General features: G+C 41.0%; 1 protein-coding gene across 4 annotated transcripts in view; it reads left to right on the top strand.

Moving 5' to 3' along the window:
- AUTS2 (activator of transcription and developmental regulator AUTS2) overlaps positions 1 to 25831 on the top strand; it is a 142183-nt gene that overhangs the window by 99809 nt on the left and 16543 nt on the right. For all 4 annotated transcript variants that reach the window (XM_069757425.1, XM_069757428.1, XM_069757426.1 and 1 more), the window contains 4 exons: positions 3316 to 3411; positions 5705 to 5776; positions 13444 to 13473; positions 15396 to 15467. In XM_069757425.1, the coding sequence (XP_069613526.1) occupies positions 3316 to 3411; positions 5705 to 5776; positions 13444 to 13473; positions 15396 to 15467 (270 nt within the window). The remainder of the gene's footprint in view (positions 1 to 3315; positions 3412 to 5704; positions 5777 to 13443; positions 13474 to 15395; positions 15468 to 25831) is intronic.

The raw sequence follows: 25831 nt of genomic DNA, 5'->3' as shown, positions 1-25831 counted from the left end.
AATTATATAAAAAGTATAACTCTTTATTAACACATAACACAAGGATATTCCATATATCACAAAGCGTAAATAATCATCATATTAAATTGCAAATATTTGTGAATATACTAAGCAGCAGTGACAAACCCGCTGCTGCACATGGACTCAGCAATAAAATGAGTAACAAAGAACAAAAAACAGAGAGTGACCTATCCTAATATCACAGATCCATATTAATAAAGAGAAGATATAATATCATATTAATCTATATTCAGTGGATCTGTGTAGCCGCTAATACTGCAATGGTCCAATAGAGCATGCCTAATAAGGTAAATAAATGGATTATTGGCCCATATAAATCATAATAAATATGAATAGGGTAAACTTAGTAACAAATATATAAATGGCCCAACTCCACAATACAGGTCAGTAGCGACCAGATCGGCATGTTATAATAAGCTAAGCCCAGTACCTGCGGCCATGTCAGCAGAGGATGGCGGTCACACTGATACCTCGACGCGCGTTTCGCTGGCTCCGCAGCTTCGACCTCCTGACGAAGCTGCGGAGCCAGCGAAACGCGCGTCGAGGTATCAGTGTGACCGCCATCCTCTGCTGACATGGCCGCAGGTACTGGGCTTAGCTTATTATAACATGCCGATCTGGTCGCTACTGACCTGTATTGTGGATTTGGGCCATTTATATATTTGTTACTAAGTTTACCCTATTCATATTTATTATGATTTATATGGGCCAATAATCCATTTATTTACCTTATTAGGCATGCTCTATTGGACCATTGCAGTATTAGCGGCTACACAGATCCACTGAATATAGATTAATATGATATTATATCTTCTCTTTATTAATATGGATCTGTGATATTAGGATAGGTCACTCTCTGTTTTTTGTTCTTTGTTACTCATTTTATTGCTGAGTCCATGTGCAGCAGCGGGTTTGTTACTGCTGCTTAGTATATTCACAAATATTTGCAATTTAATATGATGATTATTTACGCTTTGTGATATATGGAATATCCTTGTGTTATGTGTTAATAAAGAGTTATACTTTTTATATAATTTGGATCGTGTTGTGACTTCACTATCTCAGTTGGTTACATATTGTGCTATGTGAAGAGGATCGTATTTAGTTGTTATAGAGGAATTTGTTTGGTGGTCAATTGATTTAGTTGTTATTATTATTTTGTATTGATATTCTAAGCCCTAGTTTTTCTCTTGGAGCTGATATTTAAAATTGCAACTTTAATTTTCAAATCTCAACTTTATATGTATTTCTCATATTTATATTGCTATAATAATTGAGCTCCTCAGGTGTAAACATTAAGTTTACAAAGATGCTGTGAGAGTGTATAGCTTCTGATCCCTTGGGATCCTGCAGACTCTGCATGGAATATGGCTCACATGACAGCTTTTGCAGCAGCTTTGTACTGTTTATTATTTCAAATACAAATTCAATTTAAATTAAAAAAAAGATGATACAGGGTTTTGTAAAAGTGGCTTGGGGGTCAAAAGATTTGTTTAGTTTAAGAAGCCAATGTTAAAATATACTTTTAGGGCATTTAGAGTTGATAGAAGGTCCCACATTTGTGACCTCCATTTATAATCTGAAGCAGAGCAGCTACAAGAGCCTCTTTCTAACTCGAAGACTAGTCCCATCCATCAAACTCACAAAAAACCCATTGATTTAGTGATCATTATGAACTGTTACTTGGCCGTCAGGGGACATTGCAGGAAAAATGTCAACTGGAACAATAGAATATGAGTAGAAAATTGAAAAAACTATTTGAGATGATCAAAAAGATTAACAGAACCCTTGTCCGGGAGCCAAGTTGGTAGCCAGAGCTTAATGATCCGCTTCCTACCTGCCAGAATCTTCTGATTTATAGGCCCAATGCGACATCATCGTTAAGGCGTTATGCATGCATGAACTGGGCTTATGAGTCAGAAGAGGTGCAGGGGGTTCCAGCAGGTAGGAGGAGGTTTGTAGGGCTGTAGTCCAGCGACCATGGACTACCTACTTGGTCGCTGGAAAAATGTGCAACAAATCTTTATAATCATTTCTAATATTCATAGATGCAAATATTTCTCTTAATATCCAAAGCAATTATTTCTGGGCATGCCATATTCATGGTAAGGTTCCCTGTCCATTTTTCCTACTACACCTGTAGAACCTAGTATTGGCCAACTAATCGACCCCATGAAAGTTTGGAAATCATTGTATACCAAGAGTCTTCGTTCCAGAATGTTCATAGTTTCTCTATTAAAATTTTCTTAGTCAAATGGCTGTCCTTAGGAAAGGTGAAGATCATCAGGTCAGTGGAGGTTCAACACCTGGCACCCTAGTCGATCAGCTGAGATTGTGACCGTGTGTGTACAGTGCGCTGAACAGCACAGGTCTCTTCACATGTAGTGGCTGCCTCGGAGAACTGCAGATCCGCTTCTTTTCTGTTCAGCAGCTGGTTGGTAGAGGTGTTGGATGTCGGAGCCCCACTGATCAGATATTGTAAAGTCATGAAACCCCTTTAACTGATTGTATAAGATTTATAGTAAACCACTTTAACTGTGGAGAATATGGCAGCACAGTATTTAACGTTTATTTTTTTATTAATCTGTAACTATAGTATAAATTTATTTTGGTACAGTAAAGAGTTAAGATTTTTATAGGAATCTTCATCTAGATTCTTAATATCTTTTTTCCATTAAAATGGATACAGCTATGTGTGATTGCATTTCCTATTGTTTACTGAGAGTCAGGCCACACAGCTATATCTGCTTATTAAATGGCCCATAGATTAGCATTAGCAATGACAGCATAACCAGTAAAGCAGAGTAATGAAGTCATAATTGCGCATATTCTTTAATTTCTTACACAACACCATTAAACCTTTTAACAAAGTAATTGAGTTTTAATGGAGTGAAATCCTGGCACTCTTAAAGCTTCATTTTTTAATTAGCTTGCTATTTCCCTTGGACTTATTTGGCTTAACATCCCTCCTGCTTTTGATGTACTCTAAATTCTGAAACCACTTAGGCATTCAATCCAATTTAATATTTCATAATTACAAAATCACCTTTTATTTTGGAATAAAGGAATTCATCAAGGGTATCATTTCTGTGCTAATTAATGTTGAACGCCCTTAAAGTTCTCCTTTCCACATACATTAAACCACAACTGATTTGACAGTGAGAACCGATTATTCTATCCGCATCAATGTCTGCTTTTGGCTTTGTACTTGTGCTGTGGTTTTGTGTCGTGCTGTTTATTGCCCCATGTTAAGGCTTTCTTCTATTCATTAACTATTTCTTGGTTTTCTTGTAGTTATTCCATTCATATCCTCCAGCTGTATCGGGCATTCCTCCCATGATCCCACCTACTGGACCTTTTGGATCACTTCAAGGGGCGTTTCAACCTAAGGTAAGAAAATGTTCTTTTCTATAATATTTGAATATTCTCAATGAATACTAATTATGTGCTTGTATTGGGCTTAAATGGTACATTCCTCAAAATATTACTTCTGTTTATCAATTTTAGCAATGTTATTATGAAACACAATGCCTTGACCAATCGTTCAGCCGATAGTCATATCAGCCAACTCGTCCATAAACAGGAGTGCTCACTCGGCCAAGCACTCCTGTATTCTCTATTAGGAAGCCCCTGGCTGACATGTTGACTGGCAGTTTATCTCCATGAGAACAATGAGATTGGCAGTACACTGTGCAATCAACATTTTCGCTAGCAGTCAGTCGATAGGCACCTCGATCCACATACAACATAAACCATCGGCCGAACCCGTCGACATTAGCAGGTTCTGTCAACATTAGTGTATCGGGACCTTTAGACAAATTATTTCACTGTCTGCTCATGTCAATTCCATTTTTCTGCTTTGTCATAGGAGTAGAATAACAAAATGCCTAGATCCATCATAACATGGTTGTCTCCTGACAGACCCCATTGACTTAAAATTATCTGTTGGCTTCTGTCACAGTGTCTTTGTTATTTCCAAAAATTGGATATACTACTCCATTTTTATGGAAAATTTGATGGAATAGACAATACAGTCTCTAATGGAAATGTGAACACAACCTAAAACACTGATCATTCTAGTATCATTGCTTCCATTCATAAAGGGGCCATAAAAGCTTTGTCCATGAGGAATTGCACTATTCTTATTGTCAAAACAAATGTCCTAAACTGGATAATGAGAGCCTAACCTTGTCAAAATGTCCTAACCAAACCCACAAAACTAGACAAACAAAATATTACTATCTATTTAGAATCTGAACCAAGTTATGCCATTTGAGGGGATGATTTATAAAAAGTATCACTTTCACCAAAATAAATTGACACAACTGGTCTAAGCCATGCAACTGGAATAAATGAAATGTCTGGAAATGTGTTGTTCGTAATATTTTTAACAAACGCAATGTACAAATTTCACACATTCTCGTACTTGTTTTCAACATTTACGCCAATACCTGTCAAAAATTTGGCAACTTTAAGCTTGAGTTATAGTAGTTGGTCAGAATCATATTTCATTTTTCAACCCTTTACTATACATAAAATATATTTCTGTTCTATGGAACAAAGAGGTTTTCCATATTGTGTGTGCCTTTGTTATACTCCTCCCTGGTGGCTTCTTCAATAATAGAGTAAGACAACATCTTTCCCTGAAATGGCTTTTTATTAGCAGTTGCCCATCCGTACACTAATTACTTTTTCCTTAATTGTTGAGTGCAATACAGCTCAAGTGGTTTCTTTACTTTATGGTGCTATCATAAGACAGTTAAGTGGCTCTGGAAGTCTAATCTGCACTTGCAATCTAATACAGTTCTGACCCAAGGTTATTGTTACGGACTTAACCTGCTTATGTGATGTGATATTTGAAGTCAGTGCGCACCCTTAATGGTTTGTGAAGGTAATAGCAGCCTGTTAAGCTCAGTGGTCAAAGTTCATCATCAATTATGCAGGGTATGGGAAGGTATTGTTTTCTTCCTTATCCTAAAGTGTAACTGTGAAAAGGAACCAGTGTACACATGTTTAATGATACATTAGCTGCCTGCATTGTATCTGTACAGACGCCACTGAAGAAACATTTTGTGTAGTGACTAGCGAGCCTAAAGTTCCATTTCATAAAAGGAAAATGAATGACAGTTAACCGGAGGAACACGCAACTGAGCATGCAATCTAGACATAATTGGCGGTATAGGGCAGCTCAGAAGCAGAGCGGTTCAACTGATAACTTTGTGGTACCACCAAAGAATCCGTGTGTAATTTCATCCAGGTTAGAGATGGGAGCTTTTCTCATTATCACTGTCCCTTAGGGAATATTGTCTAAGACACTCAGCCTACTGACATTCGAAAGAAAGAATTGTACTGTGACACTGGCCTACAACCTGTAGAATGGTAATACTAACCTGCTTTTAAAGAAGGACAAGGTTTATGTTACAACTTAAAGGTTGACAAAAGGGTGAATGCTGGAAAGATTCATGTTAATATAGCTCTTTGTCTCCACTGCCGTAGCTGATGATGTTTAGCTTCACTTATCAAGGGAAGTCACAGGCCATTAGGCGTGAGCTGCCTGAAAATGAAAAAGAAACTGCCAGGCAAAGGGGCTTGTCAAAGACAAAGCTAAAGAGATAAAAAGTAGCACAGAGAAGAAAACTATTTTGTCATGTCCAATTAATTTCAACCGTTGTGTCTTTCTCAGACTTCCAATCCTATTGATGTTGCAGCCAGACCTGGAACTGTCCCTCACACACTGTTGCAGAAGGACCCAAGGGTAAGTGGAAGAAGAACGACTCCACGGTCCACAGTGTCACCATTATGTCAACATATTTCTAACCCTACTGGGAGTGATAAATGTCCTTGTCACGAAAAGCTAGTCAATCTTACACCTTATGCTTTCTTCAGACTATGATGTCCGTGCTTTGGGGATATTTCTTCATGCTGTATGAACTCTTGTGTTTTTTCTTGTCATTTTATATAATATTTCTGTTATTAGCTGCCGGACAAACTCATATTACTGAACCTGTCATATTAGTCCAAGTACAGATCTCACTAGGGAATCCTACAGGCTGCTTGACATACCCAGATCTAATGTTACATCCCTGTTCAAAGGACAAATATCCCTCTAAATTTAGAGCTTATCGGGAAGGATTGGCATGAGAGATAAGTCCATACTGATGACAGGCGTTGAGTTAGATTCACTAAGTAGATAAAAAGGATTATGGAAAGAGCACAGCAAATGTCTCTTGTTCCATTTACTATCAGATACAGTTTTTTTTTTAGGTGAATGGCAAAGAAAACACCATGATGCACCTTTCTGGGCTTCATCTGTTTACAGACTATTCTTATATTAATAATTATTATAATTTTCTATGCTTGTAATAATTTACTCCATGCTGTTTATTTAAACACGGCATTATAGAAATCCAGTATGGCATTCATTGATGTTGGATTTTATATTACTGAAAATGAATGAATGCAAATGGTAGATGATTAGAACACATTACTGGTCCAAAAACTACATTATTTACCTAAATATGAATATTTTTTAAGATATTCAACTAACAGTGGGAATAAATGAGGCATTTAATTGTGGTTGGATTCTAGTATTTGGCAAGTTTGGTTACTTTGGGCTTCATGTAACATTGTAGTTTGTGGAAAGTAAAGAAAACTTTTCTACAGGCATGCTAAAAAATACAGAATGATGTTCCTTTTGTAGATTTGTCGTGGTCCTTCCCAACTGATCCAAAAGCATTTGTGCACAAGATTTTTCTTTGTACCATTGTACATGTGGCTTGTCCTCTGTGGTAGTGGTTCAGCTTTCTGTGACACTATAGATCACAGAGAACTGTGATTGATGGACTCCTTGTGTAAAAAATATGTTTATGATTATTTGAAATGTCAGTTATCCTTTCTCTACATTGGCGAGGACTCATCAAATTGAGCCATAAAAATCGATCTTATATAGTAAGATTTTTAATGATTATTTCCAAAATAGTAAGCTATTCTCCATTCATAGCACAGTTCTCAGCTATTTCTGCTTGCAGTCCTATACACAATGCACCCAATTTATCAAATCTTTTATGCCAGAATTCAAGCTTTCAAAAAGTCACAAAATTTAGGTGCAACTAGGAGTTGCGACTTTTCCCGTTTTCACCCCAGTTTCTCCTAGTTCTTCCAAAATGGGCGTGATGGGGTGCTGTTTGGGATGTGAAGCCACAGCTTAATTCATGATGAGCCATGGTGTTCCGTACACCATAAGTCTCACTACAGTTACCGAATGTAATGAGATTTTTGGCCTTCCACATAAAGGTGCACGCCACTCGACAGCCACTCCAGAGGAGGTGTGCACCTCTTCATGAATCAGGAGGGTTTGACTCCAGCATGAAAACTCACCAACACCGGCGTGATTAATGCTGGTTTTGAGGAATTGGGCCCAATGTTTGGAGTGATTGTCAAGCAAACGTCCTCCGCGGCATTGAAGTAGGTGTTCTACAAAGCCCAGTTCATGAGTTCCAAAGCCCCTTTCTTGGGAACAATGAGAGTCCCAGTGGTTAGACTCCTAGTGATTAGTAAGTTAGTCTCTATTCTAGCAAATTATCTTAGAAATAACCCTTTAAACCACTGCATAATGGTATGAAATGTTAATATAACATTAGAAGATAATGACATTTCTGTTTATCATGTTTAAGATGAAACTGCTAAAGACACTTTAGTTTCTAAAAATATAATCTTTGAGAAATTGGTATTGCCAGCAAATCTGCATTTCTTATCTCGCAGGATAGATTGCAGCAAAATGTTGTGCTTTGTTTGTTTCCCTTTTGTCAGCTGTCAGAAACCCAAAAGTCAGGCCTGTCAGTTACCATCAAATCATGCACCAAGATGTCACATCTTGTTAAGATTATTACACATGAAGAAGGTTGATATGAGAGGCTTGGAAGGCTATAATGAGATGCAATGCATGCGTTGTTGTGTGCTAGTTTTAGAAACCATATGGAGATATCCAGTAGAAATGCATACATATTCTGTATTGCAGTATGTGAGTAAATTCTTCGGGTGGCATAACGTACTACAGTAACTATACATCTGTCTCTGTATAACCAAGCTCAAGGTTTTCTTGATATTATTTATACATGTGTAGCCATAAAAAATGCTTTAGGACTGATGACCTATCCCTTGAATGGGTCATCAATGACTGAACGATCGGGTTCCAAGACCCAGTACCCCCGCCGATCAACTGTTATCGGTGGCGGCTGTCAACCGATCAGACATTGATGACCTATCCTAAGCATAGGTCGTTAATGGTAAAATGGTGGACAGCCTAACTAATCTGGGTGACCTGAGCCCTTCAATAAGGCTTTGAATTTTTTTACTCCGTCTTAAGCTGGATCTCCTTTATATCCTTAACATACTGTACTGCATGAAATTGACAAATGACTTAGATAAATATAAAGGTGTTCTACAGCTGGGACTTTTTGTCTAATGTGACCTGAATCATCACCAGTCACAGAAAGCAACAGTTATACTACTAAAAAGCAGAAACCGCTTCTGGCATAATATACAAATGAAAACCACAATATACAGTACAACATATAAAAATGACACTATGGGAATCCATTGCAATTATATGGCCTTAATAAGTCATATTTTCGGTCAGGAAAACACACCAACGAATATTAATTTATGTGCCAGTGTGCACAGGTCTGGTCCGCCTTATGGACAAGACTAGTGCATGTAATAAAGCTCTTGTATCCATTCCCTATGGGGATCTATTGGATATGGCTGGACTGATATTAATATGGTCTCCTGGACACAGCCTGTCATGTCACTTCTGGTGAATATGCTGTATTTTGTTCTGGATATTAGAATACAGCAGTTATAGGGAATAAGCAGCTCCTTAATTTTAGAGTTGAGTGAACCTACACCTCAAACAATAAATAAAAGCTGTTTTCATCGCCTCTGAAATCCACATCAGAAGGTGAGAGGTACTCCTGACGCAGCATCTATTAACCCTATCAGGTCTCATAGTTGGCCAGCAGTGTTGTGAATTCCGCTCTTGGGCTCCCTTCGGTGGTTGTAAGTGGCACTTTTGTGAGTTCCGCTCTTGGGCTCCCTCTTGTGGTTTCTAGTGGTATGGCTGCTCCTTGGAGTTAGCTGTCTTCAGCTGTTTCCACTGATCGTCTTTTCTGTTCAACTATTTATGCCTGGCTCTGTCCTTCAGCCAGTGCCACTTGTAAATGGTTCCTGGTTGGATTCACATCTCTTTGGAGTTCCCTGTTATCCTGACCAGTTCAGCAAAGCTAAGTTTTTGCTTGCTCTTTTCTGTTCACAGTTTGTGGACTTATCCGTTCTGTGCTTCTATGTTTGTCCAGCGTTATCAGTATGAATTAATTCTGTCTTGCTGGAAGCTCTGGGAAGCAGATTTACCCTCCACACCATTAGTCAGGTGTGGAGATTTTTAGTAAACTCTGCGTGGATTTTTGTAGTGTTTTATACTGACCGCACAGTATTCCATCCTGTCCTATCTATCAAGTTAGACTGGCCTCCTGTGCTCATCCTGGTTTCATTCTGTGTATGTCTTTTCCCTCTCCACTCACAGTCATTATTTGTGGGGGGCTAATCTATCCTTTGGGGATTTTCTCTGAGGCAAGATAGTTTTCCTGCTTCTATCGTTAGGGGTAGTTAGCTCTTAGGCGGTGACGAGGTGCCTAGGGAGAGTTAGGAGCACCCCACGGCTAATTCTAGTGTTGTGTTGAGCTTAGGGACTGCGGTCAGTACAGTTACCACTTCCTTCAGAGCTGATATCATGTTGCTCCTAAACCACCGCATCATAACACAGCAGATATTGTGCACCAGTCCTATTATTTAGGTGGGGAATAATGCACTAAACCTGTTGGACATGCAAAACACTTGACAATAAGCGTCTGACTTTGTCAGTAGCACCACTCATCTGTTGCAAAAGGGACAGATGCTGGATACCTTCTTTAGAATCTATTTTTTTATTATTAATTTCACTGGGATTTTTTTGATTTATTTTTTGCTTCTATTTTCTTTCATTTCACGACAATAAACATTTTCTTGTTTCAGCACTTTATGCTGTGTTGTATTCTTTTGACACAGCTTTTAAATTACAAGTTAATTAAAGTAATATTTTCCAATCCTTCAGCTCCGCACACCAAGATATATGCTTTGTGCCACATGTATTGGACTGATGCTGGCATTGTCTCCGCGCAGCTTTCTGTTCAATAGCCAGGGAGAACAGTCATAAACTGCTTTAGTTTATGATCAGTATCTACGTTAGCATAGATATCTTTACATGTGCAAGAAAAAAGTTTTAATCAGATTTGGAATAGGCATCAATTGCCTTTAAGGTAGCAGCCAATTCTTTCTTCAAAGCATTACAGCTTTCCCCGCGGTGATGGGGTGGAGAGGGGTTGTGCGTGAAATGCAGTATTTGTTGTTGTAACAATACAGTCCCGTATTCCCCGAGCTGCTGTATTATTGAGAGTGCTGATGAAATATTGATGTAATTGGTGGATTGGAGTCTCTTGATTTCCAAGTCGGGGTTGAACAAACAAGAACACATATTGAAAGCTTTAGCTATGCAGACAAGACAATAGCATGTGATATTTCCATTCATATTCTGTACACTACAAAAAGATTCTTGTTCTTCCTTTGGACAGAATTGAGTTCTAGATGGCCTCATCCTAGCCATGTTTGACTAATTTACCCTTGGCCTGCCAAGTCTCCCAGTATGTTTCAGTCACTACACATACATTACAATGTATCTTTAATGATGGGGGTTATATCCGTGAGGAAACGACTCTCACTGTTGCAAAAATTGTCCATGTTCACTGTTGCACTTGTATGTTACATCAAGGTGTCCATAGTGTTTAGTCGTTAAAGAGGTTGTCCACTACTTTAGCATTGACAACACTATCCTCAGGATAGGTCATCAATGTCTCATCGGTCGGGGTCCGACACCCGGCACCCCCCGTCGATCAGCTGGTGTCGACGGCCTCCAGCTGGAAGCACTCCCTTGCGGAGCTAGCTGTCTTCTGGTAGTGGCCGAGACTTGTTACTGCACATCCCCCTCCTCAGTTTTTGCTGCTTTTTTGTGCCAAAACCTGATAAAGTGGAATCAGATTTTTTTAATGCACTAAACTTTATCAGCATGCACAAGAGACAAATGTACCATTACAAAACCGCAGGAAAAAAAATGCAATGTGTGATCATAGCTTTAATCTACAATGTGCACATTTCAATAAGAACAAGGAAAACCATTGCATGAACACGTGTGCCCAATTTTTTGACCATTATTGTATATATATTGTATATACATATATATATACAGCTTTGGGGGAATTCATGGGGGGGAAGGCGAGGAAATAACGGTTAGGTCAGCGTCACACTAGACGTATGGAAAATCAGTCAGTCTCCCTGCCAAGAGTCGCACAAGTGTTCTCCATATGGTCATCCGTGTGTAATGCGTTTGCAATGCGATGATGCGATTTTCTCCCACCAATGAATCCAAATGGCATCCGTAGGACATGCATATGGCTTTACATTTCTCACTGATTTTCCCCATTGAATTAAATTGCTCAGTGTTCTGACATGAGGGAAACGTGTGCGTATTTGTTGCAAATTAGACGGATGGTCCATGTAACATCCGAGTTGTTCTCGCACCCATAGGCTTGCATTGGCGAGTCTCAGACGATATACGCGTACAATCGCAGCACGCTGCCATTTTACACGCACGTTGAATACAGTGATGTGATCTGCCCCATAGATTAACACTGGTCTGAGTGCTATGCGATGTTTTCCCGCATAGCACTCACCCGTATTCTACGGTAATGTGAAGCCAGCTTTACTCTTTAGATATGGCATAATATTTCCAAAAGAAAATATGTGAGAAATAAAGTGACACTCTAATGAGTGCAGTCCTCTCAATACGAAATAAATGTTGTAATGAGAAAACCCTTTGGCCTATAAGTCAGATAAGTTGCCACCATCGGCCCATAGTGTAATGTGAATGGGGGCCTCCCAACATCATTGATGGAGAGAAGGATCCGGTTTGCTGGATTTCCATTGGCCAAATCTTTTGTTGTCTGGCAGCTGCTTTCTTGTAGAGAAAACAGTAGCGCTTGGCTAAACCATGGGGTTACTAGTAGAGTTAGCAGTCGGCCTTTACTCCTGTAAATTGATGTATTGCATATAACACCCCTTTGCACCTGGCAGATCTGTGTGCAGGGACTGTGTGGTGATGACTTATAATACATGGCTGGGGGGAATTTGTATGGGGATCTGTGAGGCACCTTATGTTGGCAACGCAATGAGATGAATATCTGCAGAGCTCAGGTAGTCATTAAACATAACAATTTAATAAAATGACAAACACATTAATTGCATCATCAAAACTTATCTCCTGGGTAAAATCTGCCAGTTTTTCTCTTATTTTATTACTGGTGCTCCTCTGACTCTTTACCAAAGGGTGTTGCTTACATAATAATTGCCCAAAGCAGCTTAAGTATACGCCCCCGAAGAATCTTGTGAGCTTTGCCCCCTTGATAAAGACCGTAATAAATTTAGCATTAAATAAAAAGCCCTTATGTACTGAACTGTATAGCAGATTAAAAAAAATTGGAATACTTAGGGAAGCAGGGGGACTAAAATAAGGACAAAAAATGGCCACTTTTGTCCTGGTGACAGGTTCTTCCTAAGTTATTATAGTGGTTAAAGAAACCGTTCAATGGCAAATTCAGCTGCGCTACATTGGTAGTCTCATCTGATATAGGTCAAAGACCGATTCTTCATGCAAACCATGGAAAACAATTATGTTTTTCAGAACCACTTGCATCTAAATAGAAAGCCTGAACACATTCATTCATTAATTTATATACCATTGTCTTACTTTTTTTGTTCAAAATTTTTATTTTTTCCTCATTTAGTTTCCATATAAAGCTTTGTGTTTCATAAAAGAAAGGTTGGCCTTGTCTATTACATTGAACAGCAAAAGCCCAATAAGAAAGCATTTTACTGTATCAAAACAGCAGCTGTCAAATGTTGGCAACTCGGCATTTTGTACTCGTCAATGCCAAAACATCCCACATTGTATTTTAGAAAAAAAGACGTGTTGTGGAAAGCAAGCAAAGTGGCCTTGGCTGTCATACAAATGCAGACTAGAATGGAGGACAATGGGAAATAATGATGGGTGCTTTAAAAGTATATTATACTTAATAGTGTGTGTGTATAGTGCATACTGGCATATGTTCAGTATACTGTTGGAAGCTGTCGAAGTTACAAAATGGTTGTGATGAGGTGCAAATTGGCTAATTATTTTCTAAAAGGTCTTAATTTGAATGTAAAATGTCGACATTGTGTTTATAAATTTGATTGTCTGAGTGACAGGCATGTAACTGGGTTGTCATTTTCTCTTCACAGTTGACTGATCCTTTCCGGCCTATGCTGAGGGTAAGAGTCTATTTGAACATTTCGTGGCATATTTAGCAAACATAATACAGTAGATTAATTGATTCATCGTGTAGATTGTATAACAGCGCAGAAGCATTCACTAACAATATATTTCCTTTTCTGATCATCTATTACAGGGAAATTATATTAATTTTAAAATTTTTCTCTAATATTAAAAAGTGTAATTGACAAATATTTTTTACTGTAGAATATATTGTAGCAGCGCCAAGTTTGTCAGATAGAAGAATTACAATTGGCATAATAGATGGTCAAATTTAGATGAGCAAATCTTCAACAAAATTTGCCTTGTCATTGTTTAGTCATTGAGTAGATTTGATGTTATAGAGCTATATTTGCCACAGCTGAGACAGCAAATTAAAGAATACCAGTCAATATTGCAATATTGCAATATTTGCACCTCCATAAATACAGATTTGTAATGGAAAATGTGCCTGTGACAATGCTGTCAAGTTGAATTGGCAAAGTCATACCTAGTGATTTATTATCGATAGGTTTTTTTTATAGGTAAATCTACTAGGTTACATTAAAGAGTTTATCCAAGACTATTTTATTTTTTCTTTATGGGCATCAGGTGCTTATTACCTGGCTGTTCTGGTAAAACAAGACCATAAATGGCCACATCCATATACAGGTGCCACAAAGACTACTCCCCATGTGGTCGTCTTATAGATACATCTAGTGCACACTCCCACCTAATACGTATCAACATGAGAAAAATAGGGGTAATAAGTCCATATGTATGAAAAAGTACAAGTTTATTAATCAAAACACATATAGTATTACAGACTAGGATCAGGTAGTGATGGCTACCAATGTCCAGACATTCCAATATTATACTATGCGACCAATAAAGTGCTTAGTGCATAAATATATATACTGGGGGGATAAATGTTAAAGGCCAATGTACTCCAAAAATCATTGTAAGTGCGCGCAAAATCAATGGAGCCTATACCACCCCCACATCAGCATTGCTTACCCATAGTATAACAGGGTCTGGACACATGCCACGCCAGCACTGACGCACGTTTCGCCTTTCTTTTTCAAGCTGCGCGCACTTACAATGATCTGTGGAGTACATTGGCCTTTAACATTTATCCCCCCAGTATATATATTTATGCACTAAGCACTTTAGTGGTCGCATAGTATAACAATGGAATGTCTGGACATTGATAGCCATCACTACCTGATCCTAGTCTGTAATGCTGTATGTGCTTTGATTAATAAATTTGTACTTTTTCATACATATGGACTTATTACTCCTATTTCTCTCCTATTTACCTGCCTGGTAACAACCTCTGCCGACTCATTCCGGCGATTTTGTGTCTTCCGGTGATGTCACGTCAACAAAGCAGCTGCTAATCTTCCATTCTGCTCAGTTGAAGTGGAGTTACTGCCAATGTCATTGTGATTGATACCTGGCTCCCCGATGCCTAACTGCATTGAGCCGACTGTCAGTCAGCATGACGTTAGCAATTATGTCCCCACAACAGAGATATCTGGAAGGGGAAAAGCTACTCTGTTGACATGAAGCAGCAGAATCCCTGGCAAGAGCGGTCCATGCCCTCCATACATTATATGGTTGGCCGATCTGCCGAATTTGGCAGGATTGGCTACATGTAATCTAATGTGTATGGAGGTCTTTGGCTTGCATGTGCTGAGTTCTGGAAAAAATAGTATAAAATGTTTTTATTGTACCGAGGGATCCTTATGGTCTGCTCATTTCACAAGAAAAAGTCATGTGGAAAATCACAGTAGCTTGAGTAATGTAAAGTGCTGCATCAGCCATTCAGAAATAGTCCCCTGGCCATTTATTAGTAGCCATCACAGCTGGTACCATATATCTCATTTATTGTAGTTGTACTGTGTAATGTTTCAAATATGAATTGTTTTATTTCGCCTAGAAACCTGGAAAATGGTGTGCTATGCATGTTCATATCGCCTGGCAAATATACCATCATCAACAAAAAGTCAAGGTAAGTGTTGGATTAAAATTAATTGCCTGCAGCTTACCCGGTTGTATATAAATCATGATTATTTTGTATAAAATACCTGTAACAGAAAGAGAAATATACTTACCGTATATACTCGAGTATAAGCCGACCCCCCTAATTTTGCCACAAAAAACTGGGAAAACTTATTGACTCGAGTATAAGCCTAGGGTGGAAATGCAGCATTTACCGGTGAATTTCAAAAATAAAAATAGATCATTATTTCCCCATAGCTGTGCCATATAGTGCTCTGCACCGTTCATATTTCCCCATAGGTGTGAACCATATAGTGCTCTGCACCGTTCATTGTGCCCCCTAGCTGTGCCATATACGGTGCTCTGCACCGTTCATTGTGCCCCATAGATGTGCCATATACGGTGCTCTGCACCGTTCACTGTGCCCCATAGCTGTGCCATATACGGTGCTCTGCACCGTTCACTGTGCCCCATAGCTGTGCTGTGCCATATACGGTGCTCTGCACCGTTCACTGTGCCCCATAGCTGTGCCATATACGGTGCTCTGCACCGTTCACTGTGCCCCATAGCTGTGCTGTGCCATATACGGTGCTCTGCACCGTTCACTGTGCCCCATACATAGCTGTGCTGTGCCATATACGGTGCTCTGCACCGTTCACTGTGCCCCATAGCTGTGCTGTGCAATATACGGTGCTCTGCACCGTTCACTGTGCCCCATAGCTGTGCTGTGCCATATACGGTGCTCTGCACCGTTCACTGTGCCCCATAGCTGTGCTGTGCCATATACGGTGCTCTGCACCGTTCACTGTGCCCCATAGCTGTGCTGTGCCATATACGGTGCTCTGCACCGTTCACTGTACCCCATAGCTGTGCTGTGCCATATACGGTGCTCTGCACCGTTCACTGTACCCCATAGCTGTGCTGTGCCTTATACGGTGCTCTGCACCGTTCACTGTGCCCCATAGATGTTCCACATAAATTTGTGCCGCCGCTGCCGCAATAAAGAAAAAAAAACACATACTCACCTCCCTTGATTGCAGCTCCCGGCGTCTCGTTCCGGCGTCTCCATCTTCCCGGCGTCTCTGCTCTGACTGATCAGGCAGAGGGCGCCGCGCACACTGTATGCGTCATCGCGCCCTCTGCCTGAACAGTCAGAGAGCAGAGACGCCGGGAAGATGGAGGCGCCGGCCGGGAAGATGGATCGGCGCCCGGCGGCTGGAACGAGGACAGGTGAATATGCTATACTCACCTAGTCCTGGCGATCCTCGCGCTGTCCCCTCCTGTCTTCGGTGCCGCAGCTTCTTTCTCTATCAGCGGTCACCGGCACCGCTGATTAGAGAAATGAATAAGCGGCTCCGCCCCTATGGGAGGTGGAGCCGCTTATTCATTTCTGTAATGAGCGGTCCCACGTGACCGCTGAAGAGAGGAAGAAACTGCAGCACAGAAGACCGTGGGATGGCAGGGACAGCGCGAGGATCGCTGGGACTAGGTAAGTATACCTCAGCGCCCTCTCCCCCTCACCCGCCGACCCCACCGCTACCGTGACTCGAGTATAAGCCGAGGGGGGCACTTTCAGCCCAAAAATTTGGGCTGAAAATCTCGGCTTATACTCGAGTATATACGGTAATAAGACTCCATGGTGCTGACAGAATTTTTTCAAGATGGTGTGTACAGTGCTCATGATCTTTAGGGCATGTGTAACATGAAAAGAAGTCCATCTTTAACAAATTACTTTCATTTTTTTCTTCCATTCTTCCAGAAGCCATTTTTTTTATTTTACTGTTGAAAAAATGCAATTTTGCCATCATCTTAGGGCATTCATTGTATATCAGAAGTTCTCCCGGTCAGTGCGATTAGAGAGATACTGTACCAAAATTGCTTAGATTTTTGCTGGTGGAAAAACTTGAGAGGTTTGTAAAAAAAAAAAAAATAATAACTATTTCTGTTTGTGTCACCATTTTCCGAGATCCATAACGTTGTTATTTTTTTGTCAGTTGAGTTATGTGAGGGCTTGGTTTTTGCGTGGTGAGCTGATGGTTTTTTTATACCAATTTAGGGTACATATGGCGTTTTGACCTTTTTTATTGCATTTCTTTTAGAGAAATACACAGTCCTGTGGGTTTTGATTTTTTTTTCGTTGTGGCATCAATTGTGCGGGTTCTTTAATTTTATATTTTGATAGGCTGCACTTTTTTGCAAAATAGGTATGTTTTTTTTTATTTTTTAATGTTCTTATTTTTCACAGTTTCATACTTTTCAAGGTTGAAGGTAGACATAAGTCTATCGAGTTCAACTTTCAAGGTTGATGGTAGACATAACTCTATCGGATTCAGCCTAAGGAGCCTACATTTTATTTTTATTTTATATGTTTAACAACTTTCTTTTAAATATTTTAGTCACCTGCTTACATGCCGTTTTCTTTTGCGGACCGAATGGTTCGCAAAAAAACAACAACACGGAGACATGTCTATTAGAAACAGATCAAAGTCACCTATACAAGTCTATGAGTTCATGAAAATCGCAGGCAGGACACGGATAGCATCCATGACAACCAATGTGCTGTTCATTTTTAACATTGCAATGGGTAGGAGAAACTTTGCAATTTTTTGTTTTTATTATTATTATTATTATTTATTTATTTATATAGCACCATTGATTCCATGGTGCTATACTTGAGAAGGGGTTACATGCAAATTACAGATATCACTTACAGTAAGCCAACTAACAATGACAGACTGATACAGAGGGGAGTGGACCCTGCCCTTGTGGGCTTACATTCTACAGGTTTTTGGGGAAGGAGACAGTAGGTTGGGGGGTTTCAGCAGCTCCGATGTTGGTGAGGCAGTAGCTCTGGTAGTGGTGAGGAGGCAGCGGGGTCATTGCACCCTGTAAGCTTTCTTGAAGAGGTGGGTTTTCAGATTCCGTCTCAAGGTTCCGAATGTGGTTCATAGTTGGACATGTTGGGGCACAGAATTCCAGAGGATGGGGGATTTTGGAGAAGTCTTGGAGGCAATTAGGTGAGTAGCAAATAAGTGTCGAGGAGAGAAGGAGGTCTTGGGAGGACCGGAGGTTACGTGAGGGAAGATATTGGGAGATTAGTTCAGAGATATATGGACGAGACAGGTTATGGATGGCTTTGTTGGTCAGTATTAGTAATTTGAACTGGATACACTGAGGGAATGGGAGCCAGTGAAGTGATTGCAGAGGGGAGAAATGGAGGAGTAGCGAGAAAAGAAATGAATTAGTCGGGCAGCAGAGTTAAGGATGGATTGGAGAGGTGCAAGAGTGTTAACAGAGAGGCCACCGATAAGGATGTTGCCGTAGTCGAGGCGGGAGATGATGAGGGCATGCTTAAGCATTTTAGTAGATTGAGGAAAGGATGGATTCTGGAAATATTTTTGAGCTGGATGTGCGGTTTGAAGGACAGGGCAGAGTCAAGGGTTACTCCGAAGCAGCGGACTTCTGGTGTATTGGGGAAAGCGTGATGTCATTTATTGTGATAGATAGATGAGGTAAGGAAGATCTGTGAGATGGAGGAAAGATGATGAGTTCAGATTTGTCCTGATTGAGTTTGAGGAAGCAAGAGGAGGAGAAGGAGAATATGGCTCCGGCATTCTGGACAGCAGAGAGATGATGTCTGGGCCAGATAGGTAGATCTGAGTGTCATCAGCACTAAGGTGGTACTGCAATCCATGGGACTTTATGAGTTGTCCCAGGCCAGGCATATAGATTGAGAAGAGATGGGGTCATAGAACAGAGCCTTGGGGGACTCCAACAGAGGGAGGGTGGGATGAGGAGGCAGTGTGTGAGTGAGAGACGCTGAATGTGCGGTTGGAAAGATATGAGGTGATCCAGGATAGGGCGAGGTCTTTGATGGAAGGGAGAGAGGATCTGTAGTAGGAGGTAGTGGTCAACTGTGTCGAAAGCAGAGGACAGTTCTAGAAGGAGGAGTATAGAGTATTGTCCGTTAGCTTTGGCTGTAAGTAGGTCGTTAGTAATTTTTGTTAGGGCAGTCTCAGTGCAATGATGGGGACGGAAACCAGATTGTAGATTGTCAAAGAATAAGTTAGATGAGAGGTGGGAGGAAAGTTCAGCGTGGGCGTGCTGCTCGAGGAGTTTGGAAGCGAATGAGAGCAGTGATATTCGGCGATAGCTGGGCATAGAGGTTGGGTCGAGGGTTGGCTTTTTAAGGATAGGTGTGATTGTGGCATGTTTGAAAGCAGAAGGGAAGGTACCAGAAGTTAGTGATAGATTGAAGAGATGGGTTAGGAATGTGATAAGTGTGGTGGGCAGGTTTGGGAGGAGGTGGGATGGGATGAGCTCTAGTGCATAAGTGGTGAGGTGTGATTTGGATCGGAGACAATTAAGCTCCCCTTCAGTGATGTTCAAGAGTGAGGTTATGGGGGAAGGGCATTGGTCTGGTATTCAAAGGGGTTTTGGTGGTTGAACAATAAAGACTTGCCTTGTTTGGTCGATCTTATTTTTGAAGTGTGTGGCAAAGTCATCAGCTGAGATGAGCGAGGTTGGAGGGGGCAGTGGTGGGCAGAGGAGAGAGTTAAAAGTTTTGAATAACTGTTTGAAGTTGCAGGATAGGGAAGATATGAGGGTTGTGAAGTAGGCCTGTTTAGCAGCGGTGAGGGCAGATTTGAAAGCGAGTGTTGTTTGTTGCTTGAGTGCAGTAAAATGCCGCTCTGCAACCCTGGAACTTGCCGGAGCTTTTTGGTGATGTTATTGATCCAGGGTTGTCTATTGATACGTCCCATGACGGTCTGACATGAACGAGAGGGGCAACCGTGTCAATAGCTGATGAGAGAGTGGCATTGTAGAAAGCAGTGACACTGTCTGTGCCATGGAGTAAGGATATGGATGCCAGGGGTAGAATAGAGTCAGAGGGCATGTGGATGTCTAGGTGTGCGAGGTTTCTGCAGAGGTGTGCATGTTGCTGGACATGGGTGACAGGTGAGGAGGACAGGGATGAGAAAGTGAGTAGATGGTGGTCAGATAAAGGGAGAGGGGAGATTGTGATGTTAGATAGAGAGCAGAGACAGGTGAAGATCAGGGTTAATGTATGTCCGTCTGTGTGGGTAGCTGAGGAGAACCACTGACTAAGACCAAAAGTAAGGGACAGCAGTTTGGAGGCTGTTGACTGAAGGGTATCAGCAGGGATGTTGAAGTCACCCATGATGATAGTGGGAATGTCAGTGGGAAGAAAGTGAAGAAGCCAGGTAGAGAATTGGTCAATAAAGGCAGGTCCGGAGGTCGGTATATGATGGCCACTTGAAGGTTGGAGGGAGAGTAGATGCAGACAGAGTTGACTTTAAAAGAGGGGAGGGTAGAGGTGGGATTGAGTTAAAGGTGCAGTTAGTAGAAAGGAGAAGACTCACTCCTCCACCATGTCTGCTGCCGGGGTGAGGAGTTTTTTTTTTTTAGTATATGCGAAAGTCACTGCTGAAACACTAATGGTGAAAATTGGCTCACTGACCAAACTTGATCCAAAACACTAAGGATAATCTGATTAAAGATACTGCTGAAAATTGGTCCATTCTTTGCGTACGAGAAAAATCACTCTTTTCTAAATGAGGCCTAACTATAATAGACTTCTGGGGTATCCAATTAAAATCCCAGTGTGCTACTCCATTTCTTGTGATGTGAAACAATCTGGGTCTTGAAAGTCTCCTCATCTTGGCATGCTTGACATATCACTCTCCGCAAGTAGAAACAATACCCCCTTGGATCCCGGTCAGATGCCTCTCACATGGCCAAACCAGATATCGCACTTTGCACTGATGAGGGGCAGTACCCTGGAACACAGTGTCTGCAAATTGAGATTCTAGTTTTGGCTTTTATCCTTAGTCACATGACAAGACTCAATAAAGGGGTCAACATTGACTTATAGGACTGCTACTTCCTATAGGTTGCACTAGATTTCTAGTCCTCTACCTCTCTGATGAGACAATTTGTACAATCTGTACAGGCACTGTAATTTCATGATTTTTTTTTAGTTCAGAGACATTGGGTTTGATTTATCAAGACCGGTGTTGTTCACACCAGTCTTCATGGGGTGTCTATGAGTCAGATGCTCCTGATTCATGAAGAGGTGAACGCTTCTTCATAAATCGGTAACATTGGACAAGGTGCACAGCTCACCACAACTCCCAAAACTGGATGAAACTGATGTGAAGACAAAAGTGGTCACAAAATTTGAGTGCAACTCCGAGCTGTGCCTTAAATTTTGGGACTTTTCAAAATTTTTATGCCAGAATTCTGTCATGAAAGCTTTAATGCTTTGGCTCCATTGACTGAAATTTTTTAAGAGCTGTGCAGCAAAATTTTGGGGAAGACGTCACAAGTTTTGGATCACAACCATTTTGTTTCTTGTCTTTATAAATTATTTTGATTTTTATATTTTTGCTACCTATCATCATACCTTACCCCAAACAGTTATTATTATATGATCTTCACATTTTTTATATAAGATATATTAATTTCTCACTGGCGATAGCCTTCTTATGATATTGTTATGGCTACATACCAGGTAGTCTTTTTGATTTTGCCCCAGGGTCTATGATAGGGCCTGGCAGGGACGTTAGGGGTAGCCGTCGAGGAGTGTGCGCGCCATTATCGTTTCTTTCAGGGTGCCAACTTCTGCTGGTAGGCAGGCAACAGAGAAGGGTATGTGCAGGGTGATATCTGCTGTTAGCACACTACAGTGTTCTGACCTCATTGATTAGATACCTACAATCATTATCAGTTGCTTTCTGCATTTCTCTGACCGGTCCCACAGAGATACTGTTTTTTGACTATTCATCATACCCTTGGACATATTAGTATTAATTCACTAAATTGTTTGTCCAGGGAATTTTGTTTTATTTATCTGTTACCTCGGTCTGCATAGGTTTATATGTCCCATTTAGTGATTAGCGAGTGCGCTCGTTACTCGAGATTTCCAAGCATTCTCAGGTGCTCTCCTAGTATCTTGGGCGTGCTCATAGATTGTTGGTGTCGCTGCAGCTGCATGATTTGCGGCTGCTAGACAGCCTGAATACATGTGGGGATTCCCTAATAAACAGGCAATCCCTGCATGTGTTCAAGTTGTCTAACAGCCGCAAATCATGCTGCTGCAGGGACACAAACATAACCTACGAGCACGCCCAGGATACTAGGAGAACACCCGAGCATGCTCGGAAATCTCGAGTAAAGGCCCCTTCACATTAAGCGACGCTGCAGCGATACCGACAACGATCCGGATCGCTGCAGCGTCGCTGTTTGGTCGCTGGAGAGCTGTCACACAGACCGCTCTCCAGCGACCAACGATGCCGGTAACCAGGGTAAACATCGGGTAACTAAGCGCAGGGCCGCGCTTAGTAACCCGATGTTTACCCTGGTTACCATGCTAAAAGTAAAAAAAAACAAACACTAGATACTTACCTACAGCTGTCTGTCCTCCAGTGCTGCGCTCTGCTTCTCTGCTCTCCTCCTGTACTGGCTGTGAGCCGGAAAGCAGAGCGGTGACGTCACCGCTCTGCTTTCCGGCTCACAGCCAGTGCAGGAGGAGAGCAGAGCACAGCGCTGGAGGACAGACAGCTGTAGGTAAGTATGTAGTGTTTGTTTTTTTTTACTTTTAGCATGGTAACCAGGGTAAACATCGGGTTACTAAGCGCGGCCCTGCGCTTAGTTACCCGATGTTTACCCTGGTTACCAGTGAAGACATCGCTGGATCGGTGTCACACACGCCGATCCAGCGATGTCTCCAGGGAGTCCAGCGACGAAATAAAGTTCTGGACTTTGTTCAGCGACCAACGATCTCCCAGCAGGGGCCTGATCGTTGGTCGCTGTCACACAGAACCATTTCATTAACGATATCGTTGCTACGTCACAAATAGCAACGATATCGTTAACAATATCGTTATGTGTGAAGGTACCTTAACGAGCACACTCGCTCATCACTAGTTCCATTATATACCTAGGGTCATCTAGGGACAATAGGGACAGCCACCGAGGAGCAGGGATGCCACTATTGGATCCCCTTAGGGTGCCAACCTCCCCTGGTAGACAGGTAACAAGACAGGCAACAGGTTAGGGTATGGGTAGCAATTCCCTGTTCTCATCCATATCTATTTTTAAAATATATTTTCTTATTGTATATATGTTTGTTATTGGATGTTACTCATTCTTTTAATGCATAGCTAATAAATAGTAATTTTAGGTCTTTTTTCTACGCTAATCATAACTGTTTTGTTCAAAAACTTTTTCAAATTTTTCATTTTCTCACCACCTAAGTCGAGCAGATTTTCTATCATTTACTTTAGAAATGCATAAACCATAATCAAAGTCTATACGAGCTCATAGCTGACATAGGTTTCAGTGTGGTTTTCTTTGTAACTGGCATTTGAAATGCCGGCCTTAATAAATTCCCCCTTTTGTTTCCAGATAGAATTTCCCTTTCATGTTTGGTTCTTTGCATTTCAAATTCTACAATAACAAATACCATATATACTCGAGCAAAAGCCGAGAATTGCAGCCCATTTTTGTAGGCTGAAATTTCCCCTCTCGGCTTATGCTCAAGTCATACCCAGGAGTCAGCAGGGGAGGGGGAGCGGCAGCTGTGTAATCATACTCACCTGCTTCTGGCACGGTCCCTGGTTTCCCGGCGCCGGCATCTTCTTCTTGTAGTGAGCGGTCACATGGTACTGCTCATTACAGTAATGAATATGGACCCCACTCCACTCCCATAGGGGTCATAATCCACTCCACTTATGGTGTCATAATCGGCATTTGTGCAGCATTATATGGGGAGTATTTTGTTTGGAGCATCTTATGGGGCCCATCATAAACTGTATGGAGCATTATATGGGGCGTATTTTGTATAGAGCATTATATGGGGCCCATCATGAACTGTATGGAGCATTATATGGGGCTCCTGATTCAATATGAATATTCAAAAACACTTAACCTACTGGGAGCATTATATGGGGCGTATTTTGTATAGAGCATTATATGGGGCCCATCATGAACTGTATGGAGAATTATATGGGGCTCCTGATTCAATATGGATATTCAAAAACACTTAACCTACTGATGTCTCAATTAATTTTACTTTTATTGGTATCTATTTTTATTTTTGACATTTCCCGGTAGCTGCTGCATGTTCCACCCTAGGCTTATACTCGAGTCATTAAGTTTTCCCAGTTTTTTGTGGCAAAATTAGGGGTCTCAGCTTATACTCGGGTCAGCTTATACTCGAGTATATACGGTACAATGATAATAATTGTGTTCTGAGCTCTCAGTTTCCTTGTTGGACTTCATTGTCTTCAAGCAGTCTCATGTTATGTTTGATTACCCGGCACTGGAACGCAAGTTGTTATTTTATTTCAAGTGAGAATTTTCCCTTAGGGACTATAGTAACCAAATGAGAAAAACTATTAAAATAACTACTAAGCCACACGGGGGATTGTGAATTGACTCCAATGATCACTATGATGTTTTCCCTAAAGCAAAACGTTAAGTCAGCTACCTCCATTCAATAAAAATAAACATTGTAATCTAAATGACGTACCTTCCGAAATATCTCCTTGTTCTATAAGAATTAGTTTAAAAAAATGGATGAAGGAGTAGAACTTTTTTTTAACCGTGGGCAGCGTGACTCAGAGCCTAGCTGCTCGATTGTAGGCAGGTATTTTTTTTTTTGCCTAAAGCACTATGGCATTTCAGAGAAAATATGCTTTAGAGATTCGGCAGTGGGCTATAGCCGGAAACTAGACCAGGCCATCTTTTCCCAGAGCTGCTAGAGGTGACTGACAAGTCTTTTTCAGTGTGAGAGACACCTGTCAATTACCTGAAGCGATACAGGGATATTTAGGGCTCACTCACATGAGTCTTATGCCAATTCAGTATGCTGCGAGTGGCTTCAAAATTCGAATTACTTTCGCCCATACAAGTCTATGGGTGTGTGTGAAACATCATACTGCACTCCGGATATCAGTCCGACAACTGCGAACAGACAATGGAGAAGATGGAGACCTTTATTTCTCCATCTTCTCCGCAACTGTGATGCGATTCTTTCATGTGAGAGAATTGGATCGCACTTAAGATGATACTTGGCTCAAACTCTGAACAGACTTTGAGCCAAGAGTCATTGGCATAATCACGCCGATTCTCTTGCATGTGAAAATCATAGCTTGTGTGTCCCCGGGCTCAAAGTACGGTATATGTTCTCTGAGATGCCGTAAAGGATAATTTGTGGATTAAATCCGTACTGCCATAATGATACAAATTCAGATGTAATGAAGAACTCTGGTGGTTTATGCAACACGTTTCAAGGTCTATCTGACCGACATCTGAGATGCCGAAGCGTTTTAGGAAAAAATATACCTG

This window comes from Ranitomeya imitator, chromosome 3 (genome assembly GCF_032444005.1).
Source record: "Ranitomeya imitator isolate aRanImi1 chromosome 3, aRanImi1.pri, whole genome shotgun sequence".
NCBI lineage: Eukaryota > Metazoa > Chordata > Amphibia > Anura > Dendrobatidae > Ranitomeya > Ranitomeya imitator.
Note: the sequence above shows the minus strand (reverse complement) of the source record. Positions and strands in the feature narration are given on the sequence as shown.